Genomic DNA, 26,774 nt, shown 5'->3' on the forward strand with positions numbered 1-26,774 from the left:
AAGCACAATTATTCCTTTTCAAAAGCACATACGATAAATTCAAATAAGTCCGGAGTCCACCAGCATGGCGGCACGTGCTTTGAGGTGGTCTGCGACAGGCAGCAGCTCAGACATCTGTGTTTGCAGTGCTTGTCCACGATGAGCTCCCCACAGCAATGGATCACATTCACTCACACGAGAAAACCGCTTGTCCCAAGCGGGGTCGCAACAAGCCGGAGCCTAACCCGGCAACGCAGGGCACAAGGCTGGAGGGGGAGCGGACACACACAGGATGGGACGCCAGTCCATCACAAGGCACCCCAAGCGGAACTCGAACCCCTAACCCACCGGAGAGCAGGACTCGGTCCAACCCACTGTGCCACTGTGCCACCGTACCCCCCATGGATTATGTTCATTTTTTTATTATTTCACCTTCTTACCCTCTTTACTTATTAATATTTACTGTTAGTTACCCATTATATTATTCATGTCTTTTATTGTGTTGCCCTATAATAGCATTTTTATTCCTTTTATTCACACGTGGCAGACATTGCTGTGATATTGCACACTATGGAAGGTTCTAGAATGCAAAGCACCAGTGCATAAAAGACCGAAGACGCATGCCTTCTTTGACTCACACTAAGGTACATCAGTGATGGTCAGCGTGGGCTGCAATGAAGAGCAGCGGCGCAACATTTTTCACCTTGATCGTGCCTCATCATTGAGTCCGAGCCAAGGACAGCGTGAAAAGAGATCCGCTCCAACACCAGCGTGGGTCACTGAAGAAGAGCCGTCTGAGGGCGACCGCGGCCGGGTCGACCCTCCAGGACGGAGCACAAATGGAGCCCTTTGCAAAAAAAATGCCACCGGGAGCAGACCGAACCGCTTTGCTACAAAGACCTGCAAAGCGCTACGAAGAACCGCGGCCGCCCTCGGGTACCACCCTGCAACAAGATGTTACCGGGAGAAGAAACAATTTATTTCCCTTCACACAAAATGAAAAGATATCTGATTGAGACAATAAATGGATGAGCTCCTCAGCACATTAAAACATGTTTTAGAAAAATGGGAATTACTAATATACCTGTTATCAGATATTCCTTCATACTGCATAACGGCATATCAATCAGGCTGAATGTGCGGTGGGATTTCATTAAGAAAGGAAGTTTTGTGTGTGTGTGTGTGTGTGTGTGTGTGTGTGTGTGTGTGAGACAGAGAGCGAGCGAGAGCCAGAGTTTTGTAACTCCGTCAGATGGCTCGTACATTTTTGCAGCTCTCATCATAAACAGCATTTGTATAATCCATTTACATTTAAATGTACTCTTAAGATTTCGAAGCTTTTGTAACTTAATGACTTTTTTTAAGGGGGAAAACCGAATGAAAAGTACGAAACGCTTTTGCGTCAGCCTGGGAAAGTTTTGCGACATTATGTAATGGGGACGTATTTAAAATGAAAGAGAAAACAATTTTCTCGCCAGCAAAGAGCGCAGCAGAATCAGAGCAGTCGCTGACGGGAATTGCCATTAGTTTGTTTCATTTTTGTGGCTATTCTTTGTTTACTCAAATTAAATCTTGTCGTGACAATTGGTGTGTGACAATGGAAAAGGCAAAACTATAAAGAAAATAAAGGAGGCAAATTGTGTACACAGAGTGATTTGCCTGCGCATAAATTGCCTGCCTGCAGTAATATGTATATGAGCTCATATTTTGCTTCTCATAGCAGCAAACTGTCACGAGTGGAGGAAAGAGCAAAGAGGACGGAGTGGCATGAGAAAGGCAGTTATTCCTAATAAGCATTAGGCGACGGTAGCCCCAGCGTGTTAAACAACCATTAGTGTTTTCATCAGCAAATTTCAAGCCGCCTTTGACATAGCAGGAACGCGACGTTGACTTCCGCCCTTAAAAAAAGGATCTCCTTAGCTTGACTACATTTACGTTTACATTCATTCACTTAACAGATGCTTTTCTCCAAAGAAAACACGCATGAACTTACCGGGGACTTAACTCTTCTGGATTCGAGCGCGTCGTGCAGGAGACTGGTTCCGACGTTTCGCTGGGGGCTATGGGTTTCCCGCCGGGTCCCCCGACTTTGCGGGCTCCGTTCTGACTCGTCATCTGGTGACTGCGCATCACCGGAACCAACTCGTCCGCGCCCCTCCGAAACCAACTCGAGTCGAGGATACCGAACATCACGCGGCACCGGCCTGACACACTCTGGCTTGCCCCACACGCACAGATTTGTCCCCGCATCCCGCATCACCGAAACCAACTCGTCCGCGCCCTACCGAAACCAACAGGCCACTGAGTACAACTCGAGTCGAGGAGTCACGAGATCCCCACATGCGCCCTCCTTGTGACACGAACGTACTCCGACTGTTACTCACGCCCTCCGGCCTTCGCTCGCGCCCTCCGACCTTCCGGAACCAGCGTCCTACACGTCGACGCGGTCGAATCCAGAAGAGTTAAATCCCCAGTCAGTTGACAGCAGCCGCGGAAGCCTAGGGGTTTTGATACATAAACGTACGTTCAATCGATTCATCTCGATACGTTCAATCGATTTCCTTCCACTGGAGAAACACGTAACGGGGAAATGTGGGAAGTCACGTTTCCACAGCCCAACGGAGCGCTTTCGTCTACTTGGGCGCTTTGCGGAGTCAATGTATGGAAATGTCCAGGTCGGCTGCCACCTTCCCTCTGCGGCTCTGGATGCTTAAATCAGCACAAAAGCTACTTTCCGAAGGCATGATCTCATTTAGGCGCCTTTAGATTTTGCACAGTTGGACGATTCCCCTCCTCTGTTGTTTGCGCTCGAGCCTAAAAAGATTTAGCGCCTCTAACACGTCTTTATATAGCAGCCCTTTCAGAACAGGAATCATTCTTAGAGTTCGGCGTTGGGCTTGGTGTAAAACAGCGATTGCGGGAGCTTACGCCGTCCTGTTTTTGCTTTACAAACAACACCATGTGTCAGGAGCGTGTGGAAGAGGAGGGGTTCGCTTGGCTATAGTCTCTCAGCCAAATGGTGCCGAGGCCTGTTGTTACTGATGAACCTGCTGGAGGGGATGATCGTCGCAGCGGCGCCACCTCCGCCGTACGAAAACCCACGGGGCGTGCAGAATCGCGCACGCTCATTGTAGCCGTCTCCGTGTCCAGGCTGCCGGTCCATTCCCCGTCCAGGATATGTCGAGTGTTACAACACCCATTGTTCCGAGGCAAGGCAAGCCCCCCACATCTCTTCCCGCGGCACGGCTGATCCGAACACCAATCATAGTAGCTCCTCTGCTGCCCTGGCGTCCATGCTCAAGTCCATCCTTAGCACCAAACCTGCGACCAGCAGTGGACTCGACAGCGAACTCCGTGGTCGCAGCTCAGCCTGATGCTGGTGTTGTATTTTTATTGTTTGAGTTGATGTTGTGTGGAAAGGTGTTGTTTGTATTTGGTTGTCAACTTGTAATTGCTGATGAATGATTGGCATTGAGTTTAATTGTACAATTTGAAATGCGATTTCTTTCATCAGCAATTACAAGTTGACAACCAAATACAAACAACACCTTTCCACACAACATCAACTCAAACAATAAAAATACAACAGCTGGATCCCATGGCGTGGAGCGCCGACCAAGGAGATCGCCGTTGTGGTGTTTTACACCAAGAATGAATCCTCGAGAGTTTTGTAAAAGAAAGGTTCCTGCTGGCCTGTAGGGTTTAAGTTGATAAAGGAAAATTGTTATTGGTTAGTTCCTAAAAGAAGCGGGAACCGTTATTGGGGGCACTATATATAACGGGGGCTTTTTTCGCGCGGACGCAGATGAGGTTCCGCGGTGTGAAGTGAGTTTGTGACGCGAGCTACTGTTCCTAATAAACTCTTTGTTTGCAGACTTTAAGTGTTCCAGTGCTTTGTTTCAGGGAAACCTCCAAAGAACGGTGTACCTTCCTTTTCGGACACCACAGCCGTCAAGCCGACTGGTGTGCAAAATGTAGACAAACACCCTGTGCGCTTTTTGTAGTGTTCATTTACGGCATCGGTCACGTGTCCACGTTTTGGAGAGCACGAACGAAGAAATTACCGCGGAGAGCGGAAGGATGCTCTGTAATGTCAAGAGCCAAGAGGAGCCCCGGGTCTATTAATCGGCCTCATTTACTCTGCGTTCCCTGTGTGTCTGACAGCTTGTTTGCTACCCAGAATGCAGTGCTGGCCCGGCCCTGGAAATGAGCACTGCAGGGCTTTTGAAGTGCCAGGATAGCAGTTCGGGCACAAGGGGTAGGAAGCTCAGGCGCCGGCACGAGCGTTTCCGCAGAGAGGAAGCCCAGGTAGTTGACTGTCACGGTTGAGGGTTCAGGGAGTCCAGAGAAGTACTATGCGTCTCGCACCTGCTTCCCAGCGGAGGTCTGACAATACTGGTGCCCGCCCCCCCCCTTGCACCCCTGCCTCCTCCACCCCATAGCACCCTCTTGCTGGGGTTAATCTGTTCCCGCTTGGGTCACATTCTGCACTGATTGAAGGTGTTATCTGATGGAGAGGCAACAGGACGGTTAAATGGAATGTCAAATGTCCTCTTAGACACCCCGGCACAGTCCTAGAAATTACTGAACAACTGCCTCCTATTTCCCAGCACAAGCCTTAATGGCATTTTATGAAAATCCCAATCTTCTCTGAGAGGGTGGAGTAAAAAAGAGCAATAGGTATTCATCTTCCTCACTGTTTTGCACTATTAAACTGATACAGGCAGGACAAGGGGACGTGAACGCCTGCCCTCGATGCAATTTCCCCAAGTTTGTTCCGCAGCACATCTCATAAAAAGACCTCCTGGTGTTCCCAGACTGAACTAACAGTGCAGCATTTTTACTATTATTTTCATTTTATTTCTTTTTCAAACAATGAGCTCAACTGAGGCAAAATAAACCCAGGCTTCACATTTGCTGCAGGTTATTCTGTGCCCTTACACCAAGGGAATTAATCTTTAACAATAATTTTAATTATTGTTATCCTTATTATCATTTTTTTTCCCGAATTATTTTAATATATAAATTTTCTACATATGCATATTTTAATAATAATTACGGTATATATAGTTATTATTTAAATATTTAGGCGACACCTTTATCCAAAGCATTTACAGCTTATAAAAACTTCTGCCAATCAAATGTACAGATAGAGCAAAGATTCTGCTCCGTCTTGGTTTGCACCGCCTATATTTATTACTCATGTTCTCTCAACAACCACCGTATTGTTGGTGCTTCAGGGTGACTTGCAGTGCACTCTTCCTTTATCTCTTCAATTGTTATTTTTGAATTTAATATTTACTGTGTCTGCAGCATTTTACGTTACACGATACACTACAGCAAAGTTCTTACAGGTATGGACCCAACCATACTTCAGGGTACTTGCCTAACTAGTATGCTCACATTTACAGCATTTACACACACATTGTCTGAATCGCTTGTCCCATACGGGGTCGCGGGGAGCCAGAGCCTAACCCGGCAACACAGGGCGCAGGGCCGGAGGGGGAGGGGACACGCCCAGGACGGGACGCCAGTCCGTCGCAAGGCACCCCAAGCGGGACTCGAACCCCAGACCCACCGGAGAACAGAACCCGGTCCGACCCATTGCTCCACCACACCCCCCGTTTACAGTATTTATTGTATATTTATTGTTATGCTTGTTGTTAATCATGTAGGTAGCTCTGAGTTGTTTCTACGCAGCACCATGGTCCTGGAGGAACGTTGCTTCGTTTCACTGTATGCTCTACCAGCTCTCTATGGTTGAAATGACAATAAAGCCTCTTTGATTTTAACACACATTCGCACACTGCAGGCAGTTTAACATCACTAGGAACACTTCTCTTTGGACTGCGGGAGGAAGAGCTGTGAGGATGACTCCTCCACCGAGTCATCGTAAGATGCTCCGGGCATTTTCAGTGCTTGATTTTCTTTCCAGTCAAGACAATGCTGACTGTTCTATTCTCAGTCTGCTGGCATGCAGACAGTTCCTGGGTACGAGACAAGAGGCAATGATCAGCGGAGGAGCCAATTCCACCGACCTCCCCATCTGGGTCTCAGTCTAACGCATGAATACAATTTAATATGGAGCTGAAGGGACACAACTACCAGCTGAGGAGGGGTCACATTGTCCCTTTCTAACCAATTACGACTCATAATGTCCATTTGTCTGAAAGTACGGGCTATTCTTAAAAAAAACGTCTTTTTATAAATTTAATATTTGCTGCGATGGACTAGCATCCCACCCGGGGTTTACCCTCTTCAGCCTTGTGCCCTGTGTTCCCAGGATAGTCTCCGGATCACCGCGGCCCCGACTTGGACAGGCGGTTGGGGATAGCGAGGGAGTGAATGAAATTTTGTCTTGTCAACAACAATGGCCAAACTGGACACATAGAGATCAAAAACAAAAATTCCGGAGGGAAAAAGCCTAAAATCTCGTTTTCACGACGGTAGCCAGGTTACAGCCAGCGAACAAATCATCCTGCCTAGACCGGCAAGCCTCTCACAGAAGGGGATCACTGGTGCGAAACCTTCACTTCGTACCGCAGGGATGAAACACCCCGGCATGCTGCATGAATTATCGGCAGACTGCGAGCGAAGCCTGGCCAGATTGGATGCTTCCTGCAGGGGAGTTATTAAGATGTATCCGATGGCGGCCGGCCGCCGGGATAAGGCCTCGCCTCCTCGGAATGTGAATAATTTGATCGGGAGCCCGGCACCGTGGAGACGAGCAGAGCTCCGTTGTCCCGGAAGCCCGTTAGCGGAGTCTTTCCGCCGCCTTCCGACACAAACAAATGACCCCCGCGGCGCGGCTGATAGCGGGACTCCTCAGAGAACCCGCTCTCGTCCAACCATCGGGTGCCGTGCGCTTACAACCCAGGACTTAATGTAGATTGTAGAAGTGAGCGGAATGAATGCTAAGGAGCAATTGTTTCAGAAACAAGGTAAGCCACTAGCCAGGGGCTGTCCGTTCTGTGAAATCGCAAAGAGGTGTGTTCTGCATAGAACAGATGTTCATCGCGGTCCTGCAGGGAGTGTTTTCCGAGCCACGGTGAACCGAATGACTCCATCCAACCTCTAATGGTATTAAAGACATGCAGAAGGAAATAGTTTCAAACCAGAAGCTCTGTTTAATTGTCTGGGATAGTCTATTAATAGTCTTTAATGTCATTACCCTTATCTTTGAACGCTGATGTGATCATTATACAGATTATTATTGTTTCCCTCTTCTAAGGATTCTAGCTTAAGATTTAAGGGAAATTTTGCTTGGGAGGTAGTGATGACATACTCCGGGGGGGTTCATGAATAAAACATCTCTCGGTGCTGTAGCAACACAGGGGTCTGTCACAAGGTGCGTGGAAAGTCTGTAGCTGTCGGGCCATTGGCCTTTGACAGCTGCAGGAGAACACGGCATTAGTTCTTCAGGACCGAGGGGCACTTTTTCAAGGATGTCAACGCCGCTCTCCCATGTGGATATGGCCAAGGCCCGGGCCAGATGTTGCCATATCAGTACGTCTGTAAAAAGTGCCTGGCTTCTTCTCTGGAGTGGAAGGTACCAAGTGGAACATCTACTGTAAGGATTCCCGTAGATGAAGCATATACATTGAGGAGAGCCGAGAAGAGCGGTGCTGATGGCAGGCACTGGGTCTTAAGACATCAGCTCCACTAGCAGAGCCACGTGAATTATCGTGTTCCATATCCAAGCAGAACACCAGCAGCTTTTTACTGCTCTCTATGTATAAAGGCACTCATTATTATCATTACTGAGTTATTGTTATGTTCCTGTTTAGATATTTTATTAAAACAACTCAGATTAAAAGGTTTGTTCACTGCGCTTAAGCAGGCTAAGTCACTTTTCAGTGTGCAAGGATATGTCAAGATTATTAAGAATTGTTTTTAAGATTTTTAAAAAAACTGAAAAACAACAAAAAAATATATTTCCATTGGCATAAACCAAGGATTTGGTCATCGCGCCATAACAGTGTCCGTTTCTGACGCGGTCACACTGCATATGAACGTGAAATTTGGTAAATAGATAGATGAAGACCATTGATCTCAAAGGAAATAGCGCATCTATACATGTCCTGCACATTTTTTCACTTGTTCTTGCTCCTAAGGTAGAAGACCCCAGCGGTGGCTGACATCGTAGGCAAAGCCATCAGGCTGAGTGGATTCTGCAGTCTGCTGGAAACGCTATCCCGTGCGACAGAACCGACGCTGGGATTCAGAAGAAAGATAGTCATCCCAGGAATAAAGGAGGTTAACTGTCAAAGTACACTGTTTCGTTCTTCCTGTGGTCCAACATGCGAGACCACCCCCTTCACCATGGATATCTAAAAGTACTTGAAAAATTAAGCAAAAAAAAGCCGAAGTGATGTATTAATTTACAAGCACATTTTACTCACAGGAAATCACTGCTGGGCAGTGAAAAACACTCTGACTTTCTGATTCTGTATCTAGCATGTACAGCCTGCGCCCCATGTTTTTGTTTTCCGGCTCCAAGAATGATCAGTTAGCTCTCACAAAATGACTTTGCCTGTGGTAAAGTCGAAACCCGTGGCATTCACATGAAATTAGGTTGCTGTTAAAATACATGTGGATACACACTGACACCCTTTGCATGAGTTAACTTGGGACAAAAGGAAAATTAACACAGTGTAAAGTATGATGAATTGGGAGTGAAGACCAATGACCTAATTCAGGATAGATCTAGGTTCAAAATGTACTTTAATTTGTGCTGTTTTTCTGTTTGGCGTTATGTAATGCACATGCAGCGCCGCACAACTCACGGTAAATTAACCTGTCCTAGAACAACCTCAACTGGTGTTCCACAGGGCTTAGTGCTTGGTCCCTTACTATTCACCATCTATACCTCTTCCCTTGGCTCTGTCATTGTCTCTCACAGGTTCTCCTATCACCGCCATGCCCAGCTTGCCTTCTTAATTTCCCACAAATATCACTGATGTGTCTTGTCATATCGCCCCCATCCACTCAGATGTCTCCAATCTCCAAGACTGAGATCTTCCACCTTCCAGGAGGTCAGTCTACCTGTCAGGAACTTTTGATCAAACGGGACTCATTTCATCTGCTTCATTACTCAAAGTCTGAGAATAACGCTTTTAAATCTCTACTCCTCCCAAAACACTCAGGTCATAACTGTAGATACATCCTGCATTGCTTTGTTACTTGGACTCAAGTAAATTTTTGGAGAAACTTTTCAGAATAAATGTTGACATCAATACTCAAGTACATTTGCAACGAAAAAAATGTACTTGTACTCTTTACCCATTTTTACCCTCTTTTTTGTAACTTTTGATTTTTTTCACGTTTAACGGGTTAATTTTCTTTCCTTATAACTGGTTAAGTTAGTCTTCCAGGCAACCATGGCATCCTCTCCAGATTTCACCAGCTGTTGTTGGTTGTTAGTCACACTTATGGTGAATTATTAAAAATGTGTTTTCACTGTCATTTGATGAATTGTATTGATTTCATTGGCCAAGTTTACTATTAGTGTCACCAATCCAGAGTAAAGCTGGAGTTGCATTTCATTCCACCTTGACTGAGTCTCTTTTCTATCTTGATGTTAGATACACTAACTGTGCTTAATCACAAGTCTGTATCTAAAGCTTTTTGTTGCAAAATGTACTGCTTTTATTGGACTTTGTATGTCGCCTTGAAGAAAAGCATCTGCTAAACTAATAAATGTAAATGTAATTACATTAGGGAGTCTGATCACCTTATAAAAACAAGAATGTGGGCAGTGCAGTTTATAAATCATTGAGGCCAGACAGGTGATGATCCCCAGGACCTGCTGCCTGCTTCAGCAGAAAGCTGAGAAAGGACAGCGGATCACCTTTGGGAGATTAAAAGCAAACAAACAAGCAGCACTCTGCCTGTGGCTGTCGTACGTGACTTTCCCCACACTGACGAAAGGAGGCATGACATCAGACGGAGCCACAGGATGAGCCTCCAGCCAAACGGGTGCTATGAGATGAACCACATGAACTACATTGCCCCCTCACCTAGGGAGCAGTGGTGGAAAACTGCCATCACAGGTAATGACAGGAACCTAGAAACCTGACATTATTGTTCTTTATTGTTTTCCTCCAAGACAAATAAACACAAAGTGCAGCGATTCGATGCCTTTGAACATGACTCAAAGGATTCCGAATTCAGAGCACAATTTCCCCCTATTCCTTGCAGAAGGTTAAGAGCCTCATTTCTTTACAGAGCATTTGTATATTATTCAGAGGCACTGGCCCCTTTGCTGGAGATTATGAATCTAGGTTCAGGATTATCATTAGCTGGAGTCTGGATGAGGTTTTAGTTGAAACTAAGGATCAGCGGAGAGATTTAAATGTATTATATAACTGAATTTCCTACACCAGGCTTATTTCTTTGCTGGTATAAGGACTGATTTTCCATTACATCACATTTATTCATTTAGTGACACTTTTGTCCAAAACAACTAACAATTATTTATACATTTATACTCTAGCAATTCGGGGTATTACAGTAGGAGGGGGAATCAAACCTGGGCTCTTCGGGTCCAAAGGTAGGAGCTCTAATCTCTGCGCCACCTGATGCCCTTGTCACAATAAAGATGCACGAAATGCAATAAAAATATCATGAAACAGGAGTGTCTAAACATGAACAGTACCATAAAATTCAACGCTACATCTTATGTTCCCACTGTTAACTGGGTTTGCTTATGTGACTGCAGCGCTCCACTGTCTGCACAGGTACCACAGGTGTGCACAGTTAACATCACGTGGTATTGGGCACAGTACTAAGTATATTACATTTCTGAGACTGCATTTAATACATTATTATCAATAAAATTAATAAATAATTACAGAAATTTCATAATGATACTGAGAAAATTATTATTCCTTCAGTCAGTGTACATCATGCGGTAAATATATTATATGTTTTTCATTGTTGTACAGCAGCGTATTGAATACTAGCCTGTTCACAAAAAATAAATTTTTTATAGTGAGGCAAAAAATAAATACATAATTTTAAACATCATTTTATGATCATAATTTATTTCACAAACGAACCAATTATGCATTGAATTTATTATGACTGTGGAGCACATAAAACTGTTTACCCGTTTTGTTTTTTCCGCATTATCACATGATGAAAGTATATTTTTATTTGCAAATAATGTACAGCTGCGCGAAACCTGCCGTTTGAAAGTTGACCGTGAACTATCAGCAATTGATTAACTCGGTCTTCACGTTTTACATAGGTCCTGTAACGACTCTTACGTCATTGTCAGTGTCTATGGATGTTGTAGTCTTTTTCCGGCACATCTGCCTTCTTGAAGACGTGCGCCCGTCCAATGATAAACTACAATACCCAAGCTGCTCCGGGGTTCCCACTGATTCGCTTTGGACTGGCGGAGATACTGTTCAGCAAGTTTCCGACGTTCTTGCGGTTTACTGAGGTAAAAAATATATAATTTAGATTATTGAGGTAATATAATCACCTTATTTTAACGTCCACGCCAAGAAACTGCGAAAAGATATTATCGACGTGGTATCTCAATGGTCAGTCTTGCCTTTGAACCTTTTGCAGTCCAGTCTCTGGTCTATCACTCACTCAGTCAGAGACAGACACTCACTGACTCAGACGTCAGAGTCAGTCAGTTGCTTGTTTGTTAATTTATTTCGTGTTTCTGTGAGAAAAATAATAAAACACGCTTTTAAATATGTAATTTAGATTTGGTCACACTGTTGTGGACACGTGTGTCTCAGTGTCCAAGCTTGAAGCCCGGTTCGTGATGGCTGTCACCCGGTCACGGATATAATATAACTTAAGTTAGTTATTGGGTTTTTGATTAGAACATTTTTCCTTCATATAATCGATGGGACTCGCAATGTGTGATGGGTAAATTAAATAAATAAAGGTGATAAACCAACACTCCAGTAACACATGCCAGTTAAAGTTTGCCCAGTGATGCAGTCACATAATGTGTGACGTGGAATTTCTAATTATACAGGAAAAGTAATAATAATAATTATAATATTACAACCATCATATGTAAGCTTTCTTGCCATTTATAAAAGTATTTAGCTGACACATGTGACGTGATTTACCTATTTATGGAGCGGGGTAGTTTTTGCTGTATGAGTTCAGGGTAAGTACCGTGGTCAAGCCAAGGGTACTGTAGCAGGTTAGGATTAGCCTAGGCCACACTGGGTGTCGTTCAGGAGCTCATCTCGGGTTGAGTTCCAGTTAAGGGTTTGCGTTTCGGCAGCGACCACGGTTACGTGTCACAGCTGTTGCTGCACAAAAGAACACATGATGTAGTTGAGCGTCCGTTTACTTTCTTTCCCTGATCTCCTGTCCGTTGCTTTGTTTTGCAGCCTCTGGGTCTCTGAGCGAGGGATTGATGGTTCCGCCGCGGCTGACCGGCGCGCTGCGCTCCTTCTCCAATGTCAGCAGGCAGGATGACTGGACGTCGGAAGCGTACGACTTGAAGGCAAGTCATTCCCGCTGTGTGCTTCCCGGAAGGGAATGGATCGGCAGCTTTCAAGTGTCCGATGCTCGGGTACATGCCTGAAGTAAGCTAAAGCCCTTTCTAGTATCGAGAACTTGAAGATATGATATGGATAGGTAATGATCCCGGAGGGAATTGCACAAACTACAGCAGAACGCACACAACCCTTAGTGAGAAAACATGCGTGGTGATAGAAGGGAGAGCACACACACACACACACACACACACACACACACACACACACTTTCAGAACCGCTCGTCCCTTATGGGGTCACGGGGAACCGGAGCCTACCCGGCAACACAGGGCATAAGGCCGGAGGGGGAAGGGGACACACCCAGGACGGGACGCCAGTCCACCGCAAGGCACCCCAAGTGGGACTTGAACCCCAGACCCACTGGAGAGCAGGACTGCGGTCCAACCCACTGCGCCACCGCACCCCCTGAAGGGAGAGCAAAGAATAAGAATTAAACATAAAAAAAATAAAGCCCGCAGTGAGCGATGCGAGAAATTGACTCTAGTGTTATGTAAGATTATTAGCTTTTTCTACTTTTAAAAAAAAAAAAAAAAAAGTTTCTCACTCTGGGTATTTCAGAATTAATCTCTTTTCCAAATATGTATCTGTGCCTTTATATGTTGGTCAGGCCGCGTACATATGCATGATAAACATGTCAATGGTCATGTTTAGTAATTTAGCCATTAAAAATTGTTGAATAGTGGATTAACTTTTATGCAGATTCTCATGGGATGTACATTGTCACATTCCACCATATAAACCAAATTAACTGTAGTTGAGAATCACGTGTCTGGATCCGCATCTTTACATCTGATGAAATGCACTCATTGTATTTTTCTCTGAGATTTACATCACTTTGGAGAAAGAGAGTCTGCTAAATTGATAAATGCAAATGTTTTCAGTGCTTGTATTATGGAGGAAATGAAATTGATTTGTTTACTGAAATTTGATTTCATTTGATACAAAGGAATGTAATGCGACTGGCCTTGGGTGGATGACAACATGATGGGGGACGCGATTAAAATGCTGCTCAGCAAAACAAAATGGCTCCTTCTGGTCTCCACACCTTTTTTAAATATCTTTTTTTTTCAGTCATCTATTTATCCCAAGTGTACAATTTAACAGCACCACCCATCACATGCTTTTTCAGGACAAAAGGTGGATTTGATGCCCATGTCCTGCAGTTGTAAACTGCACTCTGCAGTATGAAAATGTGAGCGAACAGACTTGTCTGCTCCACGGTGCTTGTCCGCTTGTTTAACACAAATGGAGTGCCGCGCTGCAATGTTGTTAGCTCTTTGACCATGGTGCTTTTTTTCCCCAGGTACTAATTTGTACAACAGCTGATTTCAAGGTCAGTTCTGCTCACGTTAATGCTATAGGGCAACAACCTCGCAGTTTGATCAGTTCTTCCACGCTGGAAAATTTTGTGAGGATGAGGAATGGTTTTTGGAACTGCTGGTCATTGGGAAGCTTTTAGTTGTTGAGTCTTGGTTGCTTATTTTATTTAGTTATTCATTTAGCTGACAACTTTCTCCAAAGCAGCTTTGCCCGTTTGTACAGCTAAGTCATTTTTATTGTATCAATTCAGGGTAAGTACCTTGCGGCAGGCAGGACCCTGACCACGTCCACTTGCTGTCTGACCTGACTGGCAACACCTGGATGGGACTCTAACAAGGAATGAACAACAGGCGTAGCCAGTAGAGGGGATCGATTAAAGACGGACTGGCAGGAGAGTGAGTGGTAGGCAGGCAGGCAGGCTTGTGAGAACTGGCCGGCTTTCTGTAGAGCCTTCGCTTGCTGAGAGTTTACGTTAACTGAGGCTTTGGCTTCATAGTTTTGTTTGTTCCTTAGTTTGACCAGGAGACCCCTTTTTTTGGGTGTGCTTCTATAATTTTGGAGGGAACTTTGGTTGACTGACCTTGTTAAAATGGGTTAAAGGAATAAGAACTGCAAGTCATGTGACCATTTCTCAGCACTTGATCAAGGGTCCTACAGCAGGCAGATCTGACTACTGCACAATCTGCTGCTCTATAATTTAATCACAGTTTCATGAGGCTCCTCTCCTTTTGCCCTACTGACAGAAGTGGTTCAGCAGTTCTTTCGTGTTACTGTTTGGTTTTTTGGGGTGCGAGTGGTTATAGTGCCGTGGTCAGGGTCCAAAGGAGAGAGCGATCCCATACCAGCTGCATTCCAGTGCTGGGCTGGGGTTCAAGAGTGGTCACTAAGCAGACAGTTGCGCAATGGTGCAAGAACTCCCTAACCCTCCCCACCTTCTGCTCGGTGCCACCTCAGCCTGCCGGTTTTTCTACACCGCAGTTTATTCCTGCAAAACTTCGAGATTATACTATCAAAGCAAGTGTGCGTGTGTGTTTTAGCTCTGGAATTTAATCGAGTGCCAGCATTTAATCATTTAAGTATTTTGAGTAGGATAGGGACACCTCATGCTTAACATCCTGCGAAAGATTAATTGGGCTTATGTGGGGGGAAAAATGCAAAGTTTTAAGGCACATAGAAAATGCTGATGAGAGTGAAGTGAGACTGTTAATATTACGGCGCCCGGTGTCCCCTTCCACCTTTGAACCGCGGCGGATTGATATTCCTTTCAGAAGGGAGCCGAGTGTGAATATTTAACCGAGTGTATCGCTTCCTCTGCGGGCCACTGGAAACCCCGCAGTCAGCTATTCTGTGCAATGTGCACTCACTGAGCTGTGAGATAAAGACCAGCTCGCAGAGGATAGTTGCTCTCTCCTCCCTGGTGTGTGTGCCGTTGGGAGTGGAGGTGGTGCTTATATCTGTTCAGTGCCACCACTTCTTGCCTTGCTCTTTTGGGCTGGGCTTAGTGCCTTTCAGTGGCGACATGGTGAATGGCCTCTTTCACTTGGTCACATAACAGTGATCAACAAACTTTTTTTTTTTTTTTTTTTTGTTGCTGTTGCCTCCGAATAACATTTAGTGACTTTAACTAAATCACATGCCCTGAATTCAAAAATGAAACTGTTGTATCACCTAATGGTTTTTTTCAATGAATAATTTTTTATTCAGTTACTGAAAACACATTCATCACATTATCTACCAATGCTCATGGCATCTCAACATGTACTTTTTTAATTCAAACATGTAAAAGATAAATGTGATGTTAAATATTCTCTGATGCGCAAAACATACTTTAAACTTGCAGTAAGAAAATGCTTACTGTTTCATTTAAAAAAAAAAAAAAAAAAAACTCTTTCTGCAAGTCTTTTGTCTGCTACTGGATTTCAAAACTTCCATGATGAGATTCCATCAGTCGTGTGTTTGGTGACCATCTTCCTGTACATCTTTTCTCTGTGGCAGGAATATCTGAATGGAATCTTTTTCCATGTGCGTCACTCATGACACCCAAGTAAGGGAATGTTTTTTTTTTTTTTATAAAGTTTATGGTGATGTCGCCCCCCCATACCATATGCTCGACAGCCTTAACAACCACCATACTAAAAGGAACAGCTTCGACTTCAATGAATTTCCTTATAACAGAAAAACTTTAGGTGATGATAAACAATGCATTCTGCGTTGAATGGTGTAGTTGATGAGCCTGAAAATGTGTGTATTTCTCTTGTCTCCGGACAGGAGCCAGCCAATGTGTGCAGCCAGGTCTTTGCTGAGCTCTGGCAGTGCCGACACCTGGCTGATGGGTGTGTGTACGTTTTTCTTGGCAGTCAGTTTACCGAACAGTAGTTTTAATTCTGCTCCTTGTATCTTATTGCAGTCAAAACGGTTGCAGAGGCAAGAGCTGTTCTCCAAGGAGGGCCTGACCTGGAAGAAGGTCACGCAGTTCTTCCGGCAGCACCTGGATAAGGCTGAACAGCAGACTGCTGCCGAACAGCTGAAGCGCATCCTGCAGGCTGCCAAGCAGATAGGTATTTGACTCACTGTCCTAAGATACAAACAGTCCAGCAGGTGCCCATTTGGGTCCATCAGACATGGTTGCTTTCGTGTACATTTACGCATCTAGCAAAAGCTTCTCTACAAAGTCGTATACAGAAGTATATTTCTCGTGGCCCTCACCTTGTCATCCAAAAAATGTGCCCTTGTGAGAGAACTCTTCCTGGCAGAGTACCTGTGTTTTTTTTTCGTGAAATGGGAAGTTTGTCATTTCAGCTCTGTTGCAAGTTTGCAGCATTTAAAGTGTAATGTATTTTTTTTCCCCTCCTCATGTTTCAAACACAAGAGCCAAAACACTGTGCTGTGGCTCATTTTCCGCACAGGTCATGGCTTGATAGACGCATCGTTGCCTTGGAAACAAAGTGATGGATTTCAGAAGTGATGGACACTGTCCTTGAGCGGTCTATTTTCCGTGGCGCTTAGGAGGGAGTTGGGACGCCTCGCGGTATAGCATGCTCCGTGCTGAGTGGAAATAGGCAATCGGCTTTCTCTCCCTGAGAAATACACGTTTGGCCAGCATGTGCCGCTGCGAGAAAGAAGCGAGTTGATGCAAATCTAATCTTGTTGCACGTTGGCTTGAGCACGGTGTTATCTCGACACTCCATTCGTTGGCATAAAGAAGAATCCGTGCTCATGCAGCCTGTTGAATCTGGGCGCATTTCCTCTGTGTTGGACACCCCTCGTGAATCCCTACCTCGGACCCGGCTGGGGAACAGAGGGTTATGGGCCACGGTTTTTTAAACCCCTCAGTTCGGCTACACACACCCCCCCACCATCCCAGGCCTGCTGGTTATTATTTCTTCTCAAGAAAAAAAGGCAGTTCTGCAGAGATGCACTTCAGCAGGAAACTCAGAAGGAAAATCCAAAAATATCACCTGTACAGAAGAAGTGAATTCAGACAAAGTGCTCATTATCCAGACTTTACTGTCCCCTTTGTATGCAGAGTCTTCTTAAGTACATGTTGCCTGAAGGAAGTTGGAGACGTAGTTCATGTGTAGTTAACAGGGTAACTGGTTTAATGCGGAAAGGGAAGCTGTCCCTGAGTACGGTGGTTCTAACAAAACCAGCACAGACAGTTGAGATCTTGATGAGTTTGCCCCTGTGCATGCAAAGTGAACTCTGACCAACCCATTACACATTTGTACATGTTCAAGTCTTTATCTGTATTGTACTTTAATGTTTTTTTTTTTTTTTTGTGTTTTTACCGTGTATAGCTAAGAAGTGTTAATCTGAGTTAAATCACGACCACTCTAGTCCTAGGCTTGCAAAAACAAGACACTTTGATTAATTTTATGTAATCCGATATCTAATGTTTTTTGTGCATTTGCAGCTTTTAACCATCCAGGGATGTTTTGTTTTGATTTGTTATGCTTTTGCAATATTAGTTCAATTTGCTGAATTAGAAACATGTAAATGCTCATCTACTCACTGTCCATAACTATTTGTCCAGTGCAGGTTCATGGTCGCCTGGAGGCTTTTGAGGAGGTGTAAGGTTTGTGGCTAAGGATACCGGTCCATCACAGAGAGTCATGTAAATCCTTTTGAGGATTACTATTTGAACCTGTAGACTTCAGTAAGTACAGGGTGTTTTGGTATTCAGTCTGCCTTTGCTCTTATTTGCTTTATTGAAGTAATTACTTGAATAGTAATTTTCATAACACGGGTTTTGAATTAAGTTAGTTGAATATGGGTTCTCTTCAGCCTACTGAACTGTGGTCTTTGCAGCCTGAGGTTGGGCTCCCTGTTATAGTGTTAGAAGCAAGGAGGCTTGAAATCTGTGTGGGTCACTGAAATCTCTAAGAAAATGTGGAAGATGGTGACTTATGTTCCTGACCAACTGTGTCCTGAAGGCCCAGCACTCTCTGACTACAGGCAGCATGATGCCAGCATTGTGCAAGAGCTGGCTCATTGGGTATGATAAGCTTCAACGCCAATATTAAGACATGGTGCCCTTATGTGACTAATTATGTTTAGAATCTAATCCCCCAGTTATGCAGTTTTCCACTGTTCATACTTCCTGTTGCATGGACAATACAGTAGGGGTGAACTGGGAGAGTGGCTGCAGAGGTTGGATTCCTGTTTGCCCAGATAATCCCTGCATCCTGGAGAGAACCTTTGCCTTTCAGTGCTTGTAACTGTAAGATCTTTGTGTTCCCTTTGAAATACGATAAATACTCAGTGCCGAAAATGCCTGGACACAAGAGGTTAATCTCTCGTGTAGATGTGCAGCGCGATGAGGTCGGCGTACAGCAGCAGCTTTTCCAGGAGTGTCCTCTTAGCTTCAGAAGTGAGCGTGCCTTGATGCTGAGCATACACTTCCTTTATGTGTGCAAAAAATGTCTTGAAAAAATGTTACATAATGGGGTAGCAAGTGGTGTAGCAGTTTGAGACTTGCACTCAGAGGATTTGGTTTCGCATCCCACCTCTTGCTGCCTTGTTCTTGATCAAGGATTTTACCTTGTATTCAGTAAGTAAAAATTACCCAGCTCTACACACAGGTGAATCGCTGACAGAAGCTGTGCGTTAAGTAGCTTTGCAGTAAAGTGTGAGCTAAATGAATGAATGTAGATAAATATAGACTTCAATAATCAAATCAACATGGGCGCTGTGTTAGATTATACCAGCTCGCTGGAAGACTTTTGTTACATCTTTATTTCCTTTCCATATGCATCCCTGATTTATCTCTTGGTGATGACTGGCAGCCTTCATTTTGCCACACGTGAGCGCCTGGAAACACCGCTGTTAGATCTCTTTGGTGCAGCCCGTGGCCCGATTCCTCGTATCCGTCCCAAGCTGAAAGTACCTATCGAAATGAGCCATCAAGCATCGCTGTAAAGCAAATGGGGGGACGGTTCCAGTCCATTTTAATTGGCTTAAGTCATTTTCATCTGTTGGCACTCTTCTTTACTCATCCTCCCTACCTTTGACATTTTTTTTCTACTAATTGGACAATTAGCCTTGATTCTCATTATTAAACTCTGCTGGAATTGGTGGGAAAATGGCCCAAGTGAATAGAGAGAATGGATTATTTTAAAGAAATGGTTCTTTTGTCATTGACTGCTCACTGTGTGAGCTCTGTGGTACTTCCCACACTCCGTTCCTCTGGGTCACATCATGTTAGAGCGTCCCGTATCTGTGAATGTGGTTCCTTAACCTTTGCTTCCTGGGTTCAGTGGCTGTAAAGCAGCTTTTTGTTTTGTTCTTTTTTACCTGGCTCAGCGTTAATTTTTTTGTGTCCATGGGAGAGGTAGATTTTACATTTCACCAACAAATTTTGCAGCGGTCAAATTTTGCATCCCAGTGAAAAGACAAAAATGTAAATATCTAGGTTTAAAATATCAGGAGCTCAACACAAACCTTTATTGTTTGAGTCTCCCTTGTACAGCCTGTTTTAAATCCATCTTGGCTAGGAAATGCTTCTTTCCATTAAGACAAATGTTTCTTTACATTTTGTTATAACTTTGCCTCTAATTCTCTCAGACCCTCCTGCTTCAAAAAATTCAAAGACTGTAGATTCCTTCTTCAAGCATGGTCTGTGTGACATTTTCATTACACGGTGCTACTGACAGCATTTCCTTGTGCCCAGTAGCACAAGACACTGGAGCAGATTTGCTTCATTTGACAAATATGGGTGCTTTCTAGTGGTAAAACTGTTTGAAAACTAAAGCGCAGATGATGATGGAATTAGTGATATTTCACGGTTTCTGATATGACTGAGATTGTTGTATTCCATCAAATGTAGTGTTTTACCTTAAGTTATTGTCCACTTGTCCTTTGCACAGATATCAGAATGATTATGCCTGCCCTGTTATGCCTAGTTTAGCATATGATCCATCCTGGACAAACGTACAACTGTTACTGTCAAGTTCAGTTATATTGTTACTTAAGAAACTTGTGTATGTAATAAAGGCACGGAGGATGTCGGCGTTGTCTCTCTGTACATTTGCTGTGGTGTGGCGTTTGAAACGGGTGGGTGTCTAATACCTTCTTTTTCTCCCAGTGGGCACAGACTTTGGCCAGGAGACTATTGAGAGCGCAGCCGTTTTCCTTTTCAAGACCTTCTACAATAAGGACCAGGTGGGCCATGAAGAGACCCGAGCCATCAAGCAGATGTTCGGACCCTTCCCCTCCTCGGCAGCTGAGGCCTCCTTTGCTGCTATCGGCCAGCTGGCTGCACTGTCTGATGAGGTCCAGCTGGAGGCCTTTGTTCGAGCCCAGGACTCCCGTCCCTCTCTGGACCGCACCCCCTTCGGCCGCAACATTAGCTTCTCCTACGAGAGCTACGCTTTGGACTACCTCGAGGGGGTGCCCTGGGCGTGCCTGGAGGATGGTCTGAGCCGTGACATCAGCCTAGACTTTGACAGGTTCCTCAGTGGCCAACAAGAGAACCGGAGGGACCAGCTGGCAGATGGTGCCTCTGCCGTCAGACCTCCCCGTGGAGCTGTGTTGCGAGAGGAAGTGGATAGGTACTTGTCCCAGGGCAACATGGGCCAGTCCAGTGCTGAGGAGCTCTGCACCTCACTGTTTGAGATGTTGGCGTCCCACAAAACGGACGACGAACTGCAGAATGAGGTGAGCCCATGGTCCCTTCTGAAGCCTCCGCTCTTCAGCATGTCCTAAGCCGTTTCGTAACTTTAAGTTCCTCTGTCATGATTCACTGACTGTCTCCAGTCGTCAGTTTGCATCTTAGCTTCCCTTCTCCAAGTAAGGTACACACAGCAGAAAGACAGGGTTATTCTGCTTTGGTCTTGTTCACAAGAGTGCATCCAACTCAGATTCTTGATGATCAGGCTCTTGCAGGTTTTTTGAACATGTAATTTAGTTTAAATTCCAGATGGCTGACTTAATAAATTAAAAACTGAGGCTGAATTGGAGGGGGGGAGCAGCAGTTACTTTTTGCTTTTCTCAGGATTGAAGTTTTGTGCCCTAGGTTTATAATACAGTTTAAAAGCTCTTGTTACGTGCATGTCCCTTGCTGAGATGCTCCAGTGTCTACTAAAAGTAGGCCGGTCGTGCGTTTCCAGCTACGTGTGTGACCTTTGCTTTGAAAGTAGTCTCACGGTACAGGCAGCTTGAAGAGCATTGCCTTGTTGAATGTTCGCCCTGAGGTGAGGGTGAAGGCGAGCCAACTGGTAAAGGTCAGACGCTTGACCCATGGAGGAGGAAACCCCAGGGAATTCAGCAAACCGCAACACAACCACAGGTGTTTGAAATTGGTTCCTACTGCTTTTTTTTTCTGATGTTTGCGGTGCCAGTTCTGGGATGGTATAGCAACTGCTGTTTTCTTAGAGCAATATTCCATATTCACGAATTGGGAGCTGCTGTTCTAACACTTTTTGTGGGCGACAAACATACAGATTTTTGAGAAAAGTATTGAAACCCGTGGAAAGCTTCAAATTTTGCAGTATTCGAAATTATACTTTTTTGTTTTACTGCAGATTCAGTGAGAATTAGAACATTCAGATTAGTTGTCAGCAGATGTCTTAATGTTAGTGCTTTTAAGTGTTCATATCCCTGTACTATGATAGTTTTCAGTTTACGCAGATGGAAATTACCCTGATGAGGATAAAATTGCCCTACTTTTCTGTTTTGTTGGTGCACCACTGTCACAGTCACTGAATAAAACCCCGAAGTATGTTGTAGGGTTATTGATTAGGCAGTGAAGCTGAAGGCAAGGTGTGAAAATGAAGACAAGAAAACATGAGGAAAGAATTATAGTGGTACAAATGCACTGATTAGAAGAAAGGGTTGAAAATATCAGTGTGTGGATATTCCGGTAGGCACGCGTGGCTCAATAGTGACAGCATGGAAGTAGCTTCACACAACTCAGACGCTGCTGTCCTTCAAATCCCCATCATTAAAGATTAAATGACATATGTAAGGTAAGTAGGAAAAACTAGTTGTATCTGTTTCTTCCTCTGTCTCCAGAGTATCACATTCTTTGCTGCTGATGTTTGCTTCATGTGTTCTGGTTTTATGCAAACTTGATTTGATTTGCTCACTTCATTCTGAATATCTTTAAAATATGGCCAAATAGAATGTATAACCCCCTGCCCCGACACCTAAAAGGTGAAGAACTGAATTTCTGCTTACTTTTGAGTTGTTCAGTTATGTCACACCCATCTACATTAATGACACTTTCCCTTGTTTCTGAGGGGGTAAAATAGCCCTGTGATACATTCTTTCACTTGAAGGTGTGTTTTTTGTTAATCTTAGTATAGTATAACAGGGTCTTGTGATTTATCAACAGCTCTGCTTAACACTTGCCTTTGTGGGAGGGTGGAAAGAAGGGAACTATTGCTCCAAAAGAGCCGTTTCACATCTTGGCACACGTGGAATGTGCCAGACTGCAGCATAGGGGTCCAGCTAATGCTTGAGAAAAGGTTTTGAGAGCAGAAGAGACCATGGTAGTGCTTTTTTGGCCAAAACTCAAAACACCGACTCGCACAAAGCGAGCACTCCCCATGTCTGAAGAATCCGCATCCCCTCAGTGAAGTCTGCCATCTGTATCGAGAACATCATCCTGTATAGGTTGATGTTCTCGTGGAAAACCTTATTAGAGCTGAAGGAAAGATTTATGGACCAAAGTACATGGGAATACTGTAAAAGAACTTTACTGTGTTTGAAAAGGTGACGTTTTGGAGAAAAATAACTTGATCTCATGCTGAGGGCCAAAGTGACATCACATAGCTCGGGAATAAAGACGTGGAAGTCCTGACCTCAAGCCCACGGATAATCTGTGCCGCTGTTTGAAAACTGATCTGGAGCAAGTCGGCCGGGAAGCAGGGCTGAACGTCCCTCTTAATCAGTGTGCAAAGCTGGTAAGCGCATACCCCGCAAGACTTGAAGCATTTTTTGGCAAAAGGTAGCTCTATGAAATATTAATGCCTGCGGTCTGAATGCTTATTCAAGCAGTATGTTTCAGGTTTTCACTTTCTTTATGACATCTAGTGACAGATAATTAATTTTCTCGATGCAGTGTCTCCGTTTGAGCAAGTAACTTTGTGTTGAAAATATTAATTGGAGAAAGATGTGTTAAGTGTCAAGTAACATGTAAAACTTTCCAAGGGTCTGAGTCCTTTCAGGACATCATTGATGAGGATGTGTCACCAAACAGGTTGTCCATGATGGGCTGTTCAGTAACCCTTTTTGGAGGAAACTGAACACACGTTAAAGCTCCTGCGTTTGAAACAGCAGGCGGATTCTGGTGGATGGGAGAGGATTCATGGCGTCCTGGGCAGGACTCCCATCTGATAGTAACAGGTGCTTAATTCAGCCAGCTCTCCCAGAGCTGAAACCAAGGTCACTGCAGAGCTTAATTAATATCCTCTATCTATAAAGAGCTCACTGTTGGTTCCAGCAATGGTGGATTCATTCCATCTGGGCTGTCCTGAAGGGGTTGCTGAATCTGTAGACATATCCCAAAAGTTTGTGTGCTTATTTTATTTATTTTTTTTTCCCTGGATCATTGTCAGAACAGCAACCTCTTACTGAGCTTACTCAGGGAAAAGCGGTTTGGAATATTGTAGGGAAAATCAAAGAGGTAACAATGGGGCTGAATGGCTTCTTAAACAGGTGGCTCTTGGCCAGAGGTCTTAAGTGGATGTGTTTCATAGAGCTCGATTGACTCTAGTCTCTAGGCCATGGTTGACACACTCTTAGAGTGTGTCTTGGAAACCTCAACACAGACAACATGTTGTTGCTGGATTTCTCATGAACACTATTGAGAAACTGATGAGAAATGGAAAGCAACTGACAAAAAGGGAATATTTTGGTTTGTCAAGAGCAGGGTGTCTGGCCCATGAAGAACATCTGTAAAGTAAAATATACTTTACCTACTATAAATACTGTAAGTTTAATTAAATTATGTGATGTTAATGAGACACACACTATACTGGTCAGAAAATATGAGTGACAGCACAGCGAAAGTCGGTGCTACTGTCCCCAGTCAAGACTATTGGCGTATATAGTATACTAATATATACTGAATATAATGCATAGTCTGTAGGTACTGGTGGACAGTGGACCTGGTGTCCCCAGTCAGGGCTCTGCTGGAGTCTGTGTGCTGTGTCTGGCAGCAACTTAATCATATTCCATGGCAAGGGTTGGCAGTTTTTTTTTAATAATATCATTGATATTTGCTTGATTTTGAGTGCTGAACACAAAAGATTAATTTCAGTTGAGATGGGCTGGTCTGGTCTACACTTCTTTATTGAGATGAACAAGCTAGTTTGATATTTAGTGCATTGGTTTTAGTTCTTAATGTAATCTTAAATGATATTATGATATGAAATGAGCATTTACATTTGACAAATTTCAAAACCAATTTGGTAAAGGCAAGGTATCCAGACTAAGAAATAAAGGTGATGCACAAATTGTATTTTCTGAGATGTACGTCGCTTTGGAGAAGAGCATCTGCTAAATGAATAATGTAAACTTAAGTTAACTTTGGCACATTAGAATCGCAATTTGTTAAAATAAGCTTATTGTGACAGACTGTGGCTTGCTGTATTGAGAGCTCATTACAATTTGGTTGACACTATTATTATTACTATTAATAATAATAAAATAATAACAATAATAATAATAATAATAATAATATTGCAGTGTTGATTTTCAGTTTATATGTGACTTAAAGGAAAAGTTCAACAATTTCTCTTTGCACTTTTACAAGAATTGTCTGGCAAGAAAAGTATCCTGCTGTATATCTATCAATGTGTTTGAATGACAATATTATATCTTGGTAAAAAAGCGGATGTAATGAATACTTTTACATTAGTAGAATAAAATCATTTTCGGATTATACATTTAAGATCCATTAAGTCACAGATTTTTACGTGTACAACCCTCGAACCAGATCACAATAGCGTTTGCGGCCCTTGACCATAAAGGGTTGAACACCACTGGACAAGGGAGTGTCACTAATGATCAGTCCTGAGGGGGTCAGGTCATATACAAGTATGTAGTTGACAGCTTATTGAGGCTGAATGGAAGCACCTGGTGTGTACAGGTAGGAGACAACTGACCTCTTGACAAACTCTACATCTAATGTCCCTGCACAGCTAGCTATCTATCTTCCCTTTTCAGAGCTGTGACGGCACTCCCTGTGGGTTGAGGGTTGTGTACAAAGGGCACACAATCAGAGGCATCCCTGCTGACACCCTACATCTCTTTTCAGACAGGCTGTCGTTGCTTGTACACCCCAACTCCCCCACACACACACATGCGCACACACTCTCGATTGTGTTCCCTCTTGCTGCACAAGCTGGGAGTTGTCGCACCTGAGCTTCAGCATGAGTTCTAATGTTGTTCACGTCGCTGACATTTGGAGCCCAGTACCCCCCTGCTGACGCCTCCGACGGGGGAGATGACTTTGTGCGGTTCTGTGCCATGTGCTGTTGCCTCCGCCGCCCTCCCCCTCCCAAGTCAACACTGCGCTTTAAAGGTTTCCCGCTTCATGAAATCTCTGCCATTAAACCTGCAGAAAGTGAGGAAGGGGCAAAAGCAAGAGCTCTGTGCCATTTCAATATTTCTCAGTTTAGAGTTTGTTTCCCAGCCCTCTGGAGGGAGGGACAGAGCGGGCTGCTCGACAAGGCTACGGAACAGCCATGTCTCGAGTCACTGTTTTAAAGTGGGGTCATTTAATATAGCTCGCTGTGTTTACTACAGCAGCCGGAGGGCTTCTGATAGCAGTAAAATATGAAGACCACACCCTGTTAATATATTATCACACCCTCAGGGGGGGTCACAAAAGAATAGAGCTGGAGGCACCTCTACTGATGCTTCTCAATCACACAAATGCGTACGTACAATATTGACAAGTCATTATAAATAAAGCAGAAATGGTGATAATTACAGTAATAAGCATCATTGTGATTATAGTAATCATAGTTGATAATTGCTGTGTACGTTGGCAGGTATTTAAGTAAATGTCCATGATCCTTACTGGGAAATTATACATCAGTGCTGAGTCTGAGAGATGTTGCCATAGGATGTGGGAGCATGTCCTGTCTGGAAATGGAATTATGTAGCCAATCAGAGATTTTATTCCCTTTTATTTTGCCCTTTATAATTTAAAAATGTTTTATGAAGCAGCAGTTTGTTAAAATCGTAGCTTGTAGCCACCTTCTTTCATTGTACGGTGAGCAGTTTCACTGAGTGGTGTCAGGGTGTCCAAGTGGAGTGGTGGGTGGGCCAGCAGGTGGGGTAGTGGTTAGAGCAGCTGCATTTAGATTAAATGGAGACAGGTTTTAATCCCACTTCTGGCTATAGTACCCTTGAACGAGGTATTTACTATGAGTTGATAGAGAAAAAAAATTATCCAGCTGTATAAATGGATAAATCAGTCTAAG

The 26,774-nt window shown here is 44.0% G+C and overlaps 1 protein-coding gene across 2 annotated transcripts in view; it reads left to right on the plus strand.

Moving 5' to 3' along the window:
* Window positions 1-11,377: 11,377 nt before the first annotated feature.
* ascc3 (activating signal cointegrator 1 complex subunit 3) overlaps window positions 11,378-26,774 on the plus strand; it is a 159,877-nt gene continuing 144,480 nt past the window's right edge. The window contains exons 1-4 of one of the 2 annotated variants that reach the window (XM_018757274.2): window positions 11,378-11,428; window positions 12,351-12,466; window positions 16,247-16,397; window positions 20,423-20,994. In XM_018757274.2, coding sequence (XP_018612790.1) covers window positions 12,377-12,466; window positions 16,247-16,397; window positions 20,423-20,994 — 813 coding nt within the window. In that variant the 5' untranslated portion in view covers window positions 11,378-11,428; window positions 12,351-12,376. Of the gene's footprint in view, window positions 11,429-11,498; window positions 11,532-12,350; window positions 12,467-16,246; window positions 16,398-20,422; window positions 20,995-26,774 lie in introns of those variants that run through there. The other variant, XM_018757275.2, reaches the window with a different exon arrangement.

This window comes from Scleropages formosus, chromosome 8 (genome assembly GCF_900964775.1).
Source record: "Scleropages formosus chromosome 8, fSclFor1.1, whole genome shotgun sequence".
NCBI lineage: Eukaryota > Metazoa > Chordata > Actinopteri > Osteoglossiformes > Osteoglossidae > Scleropages > Scleropages formosus.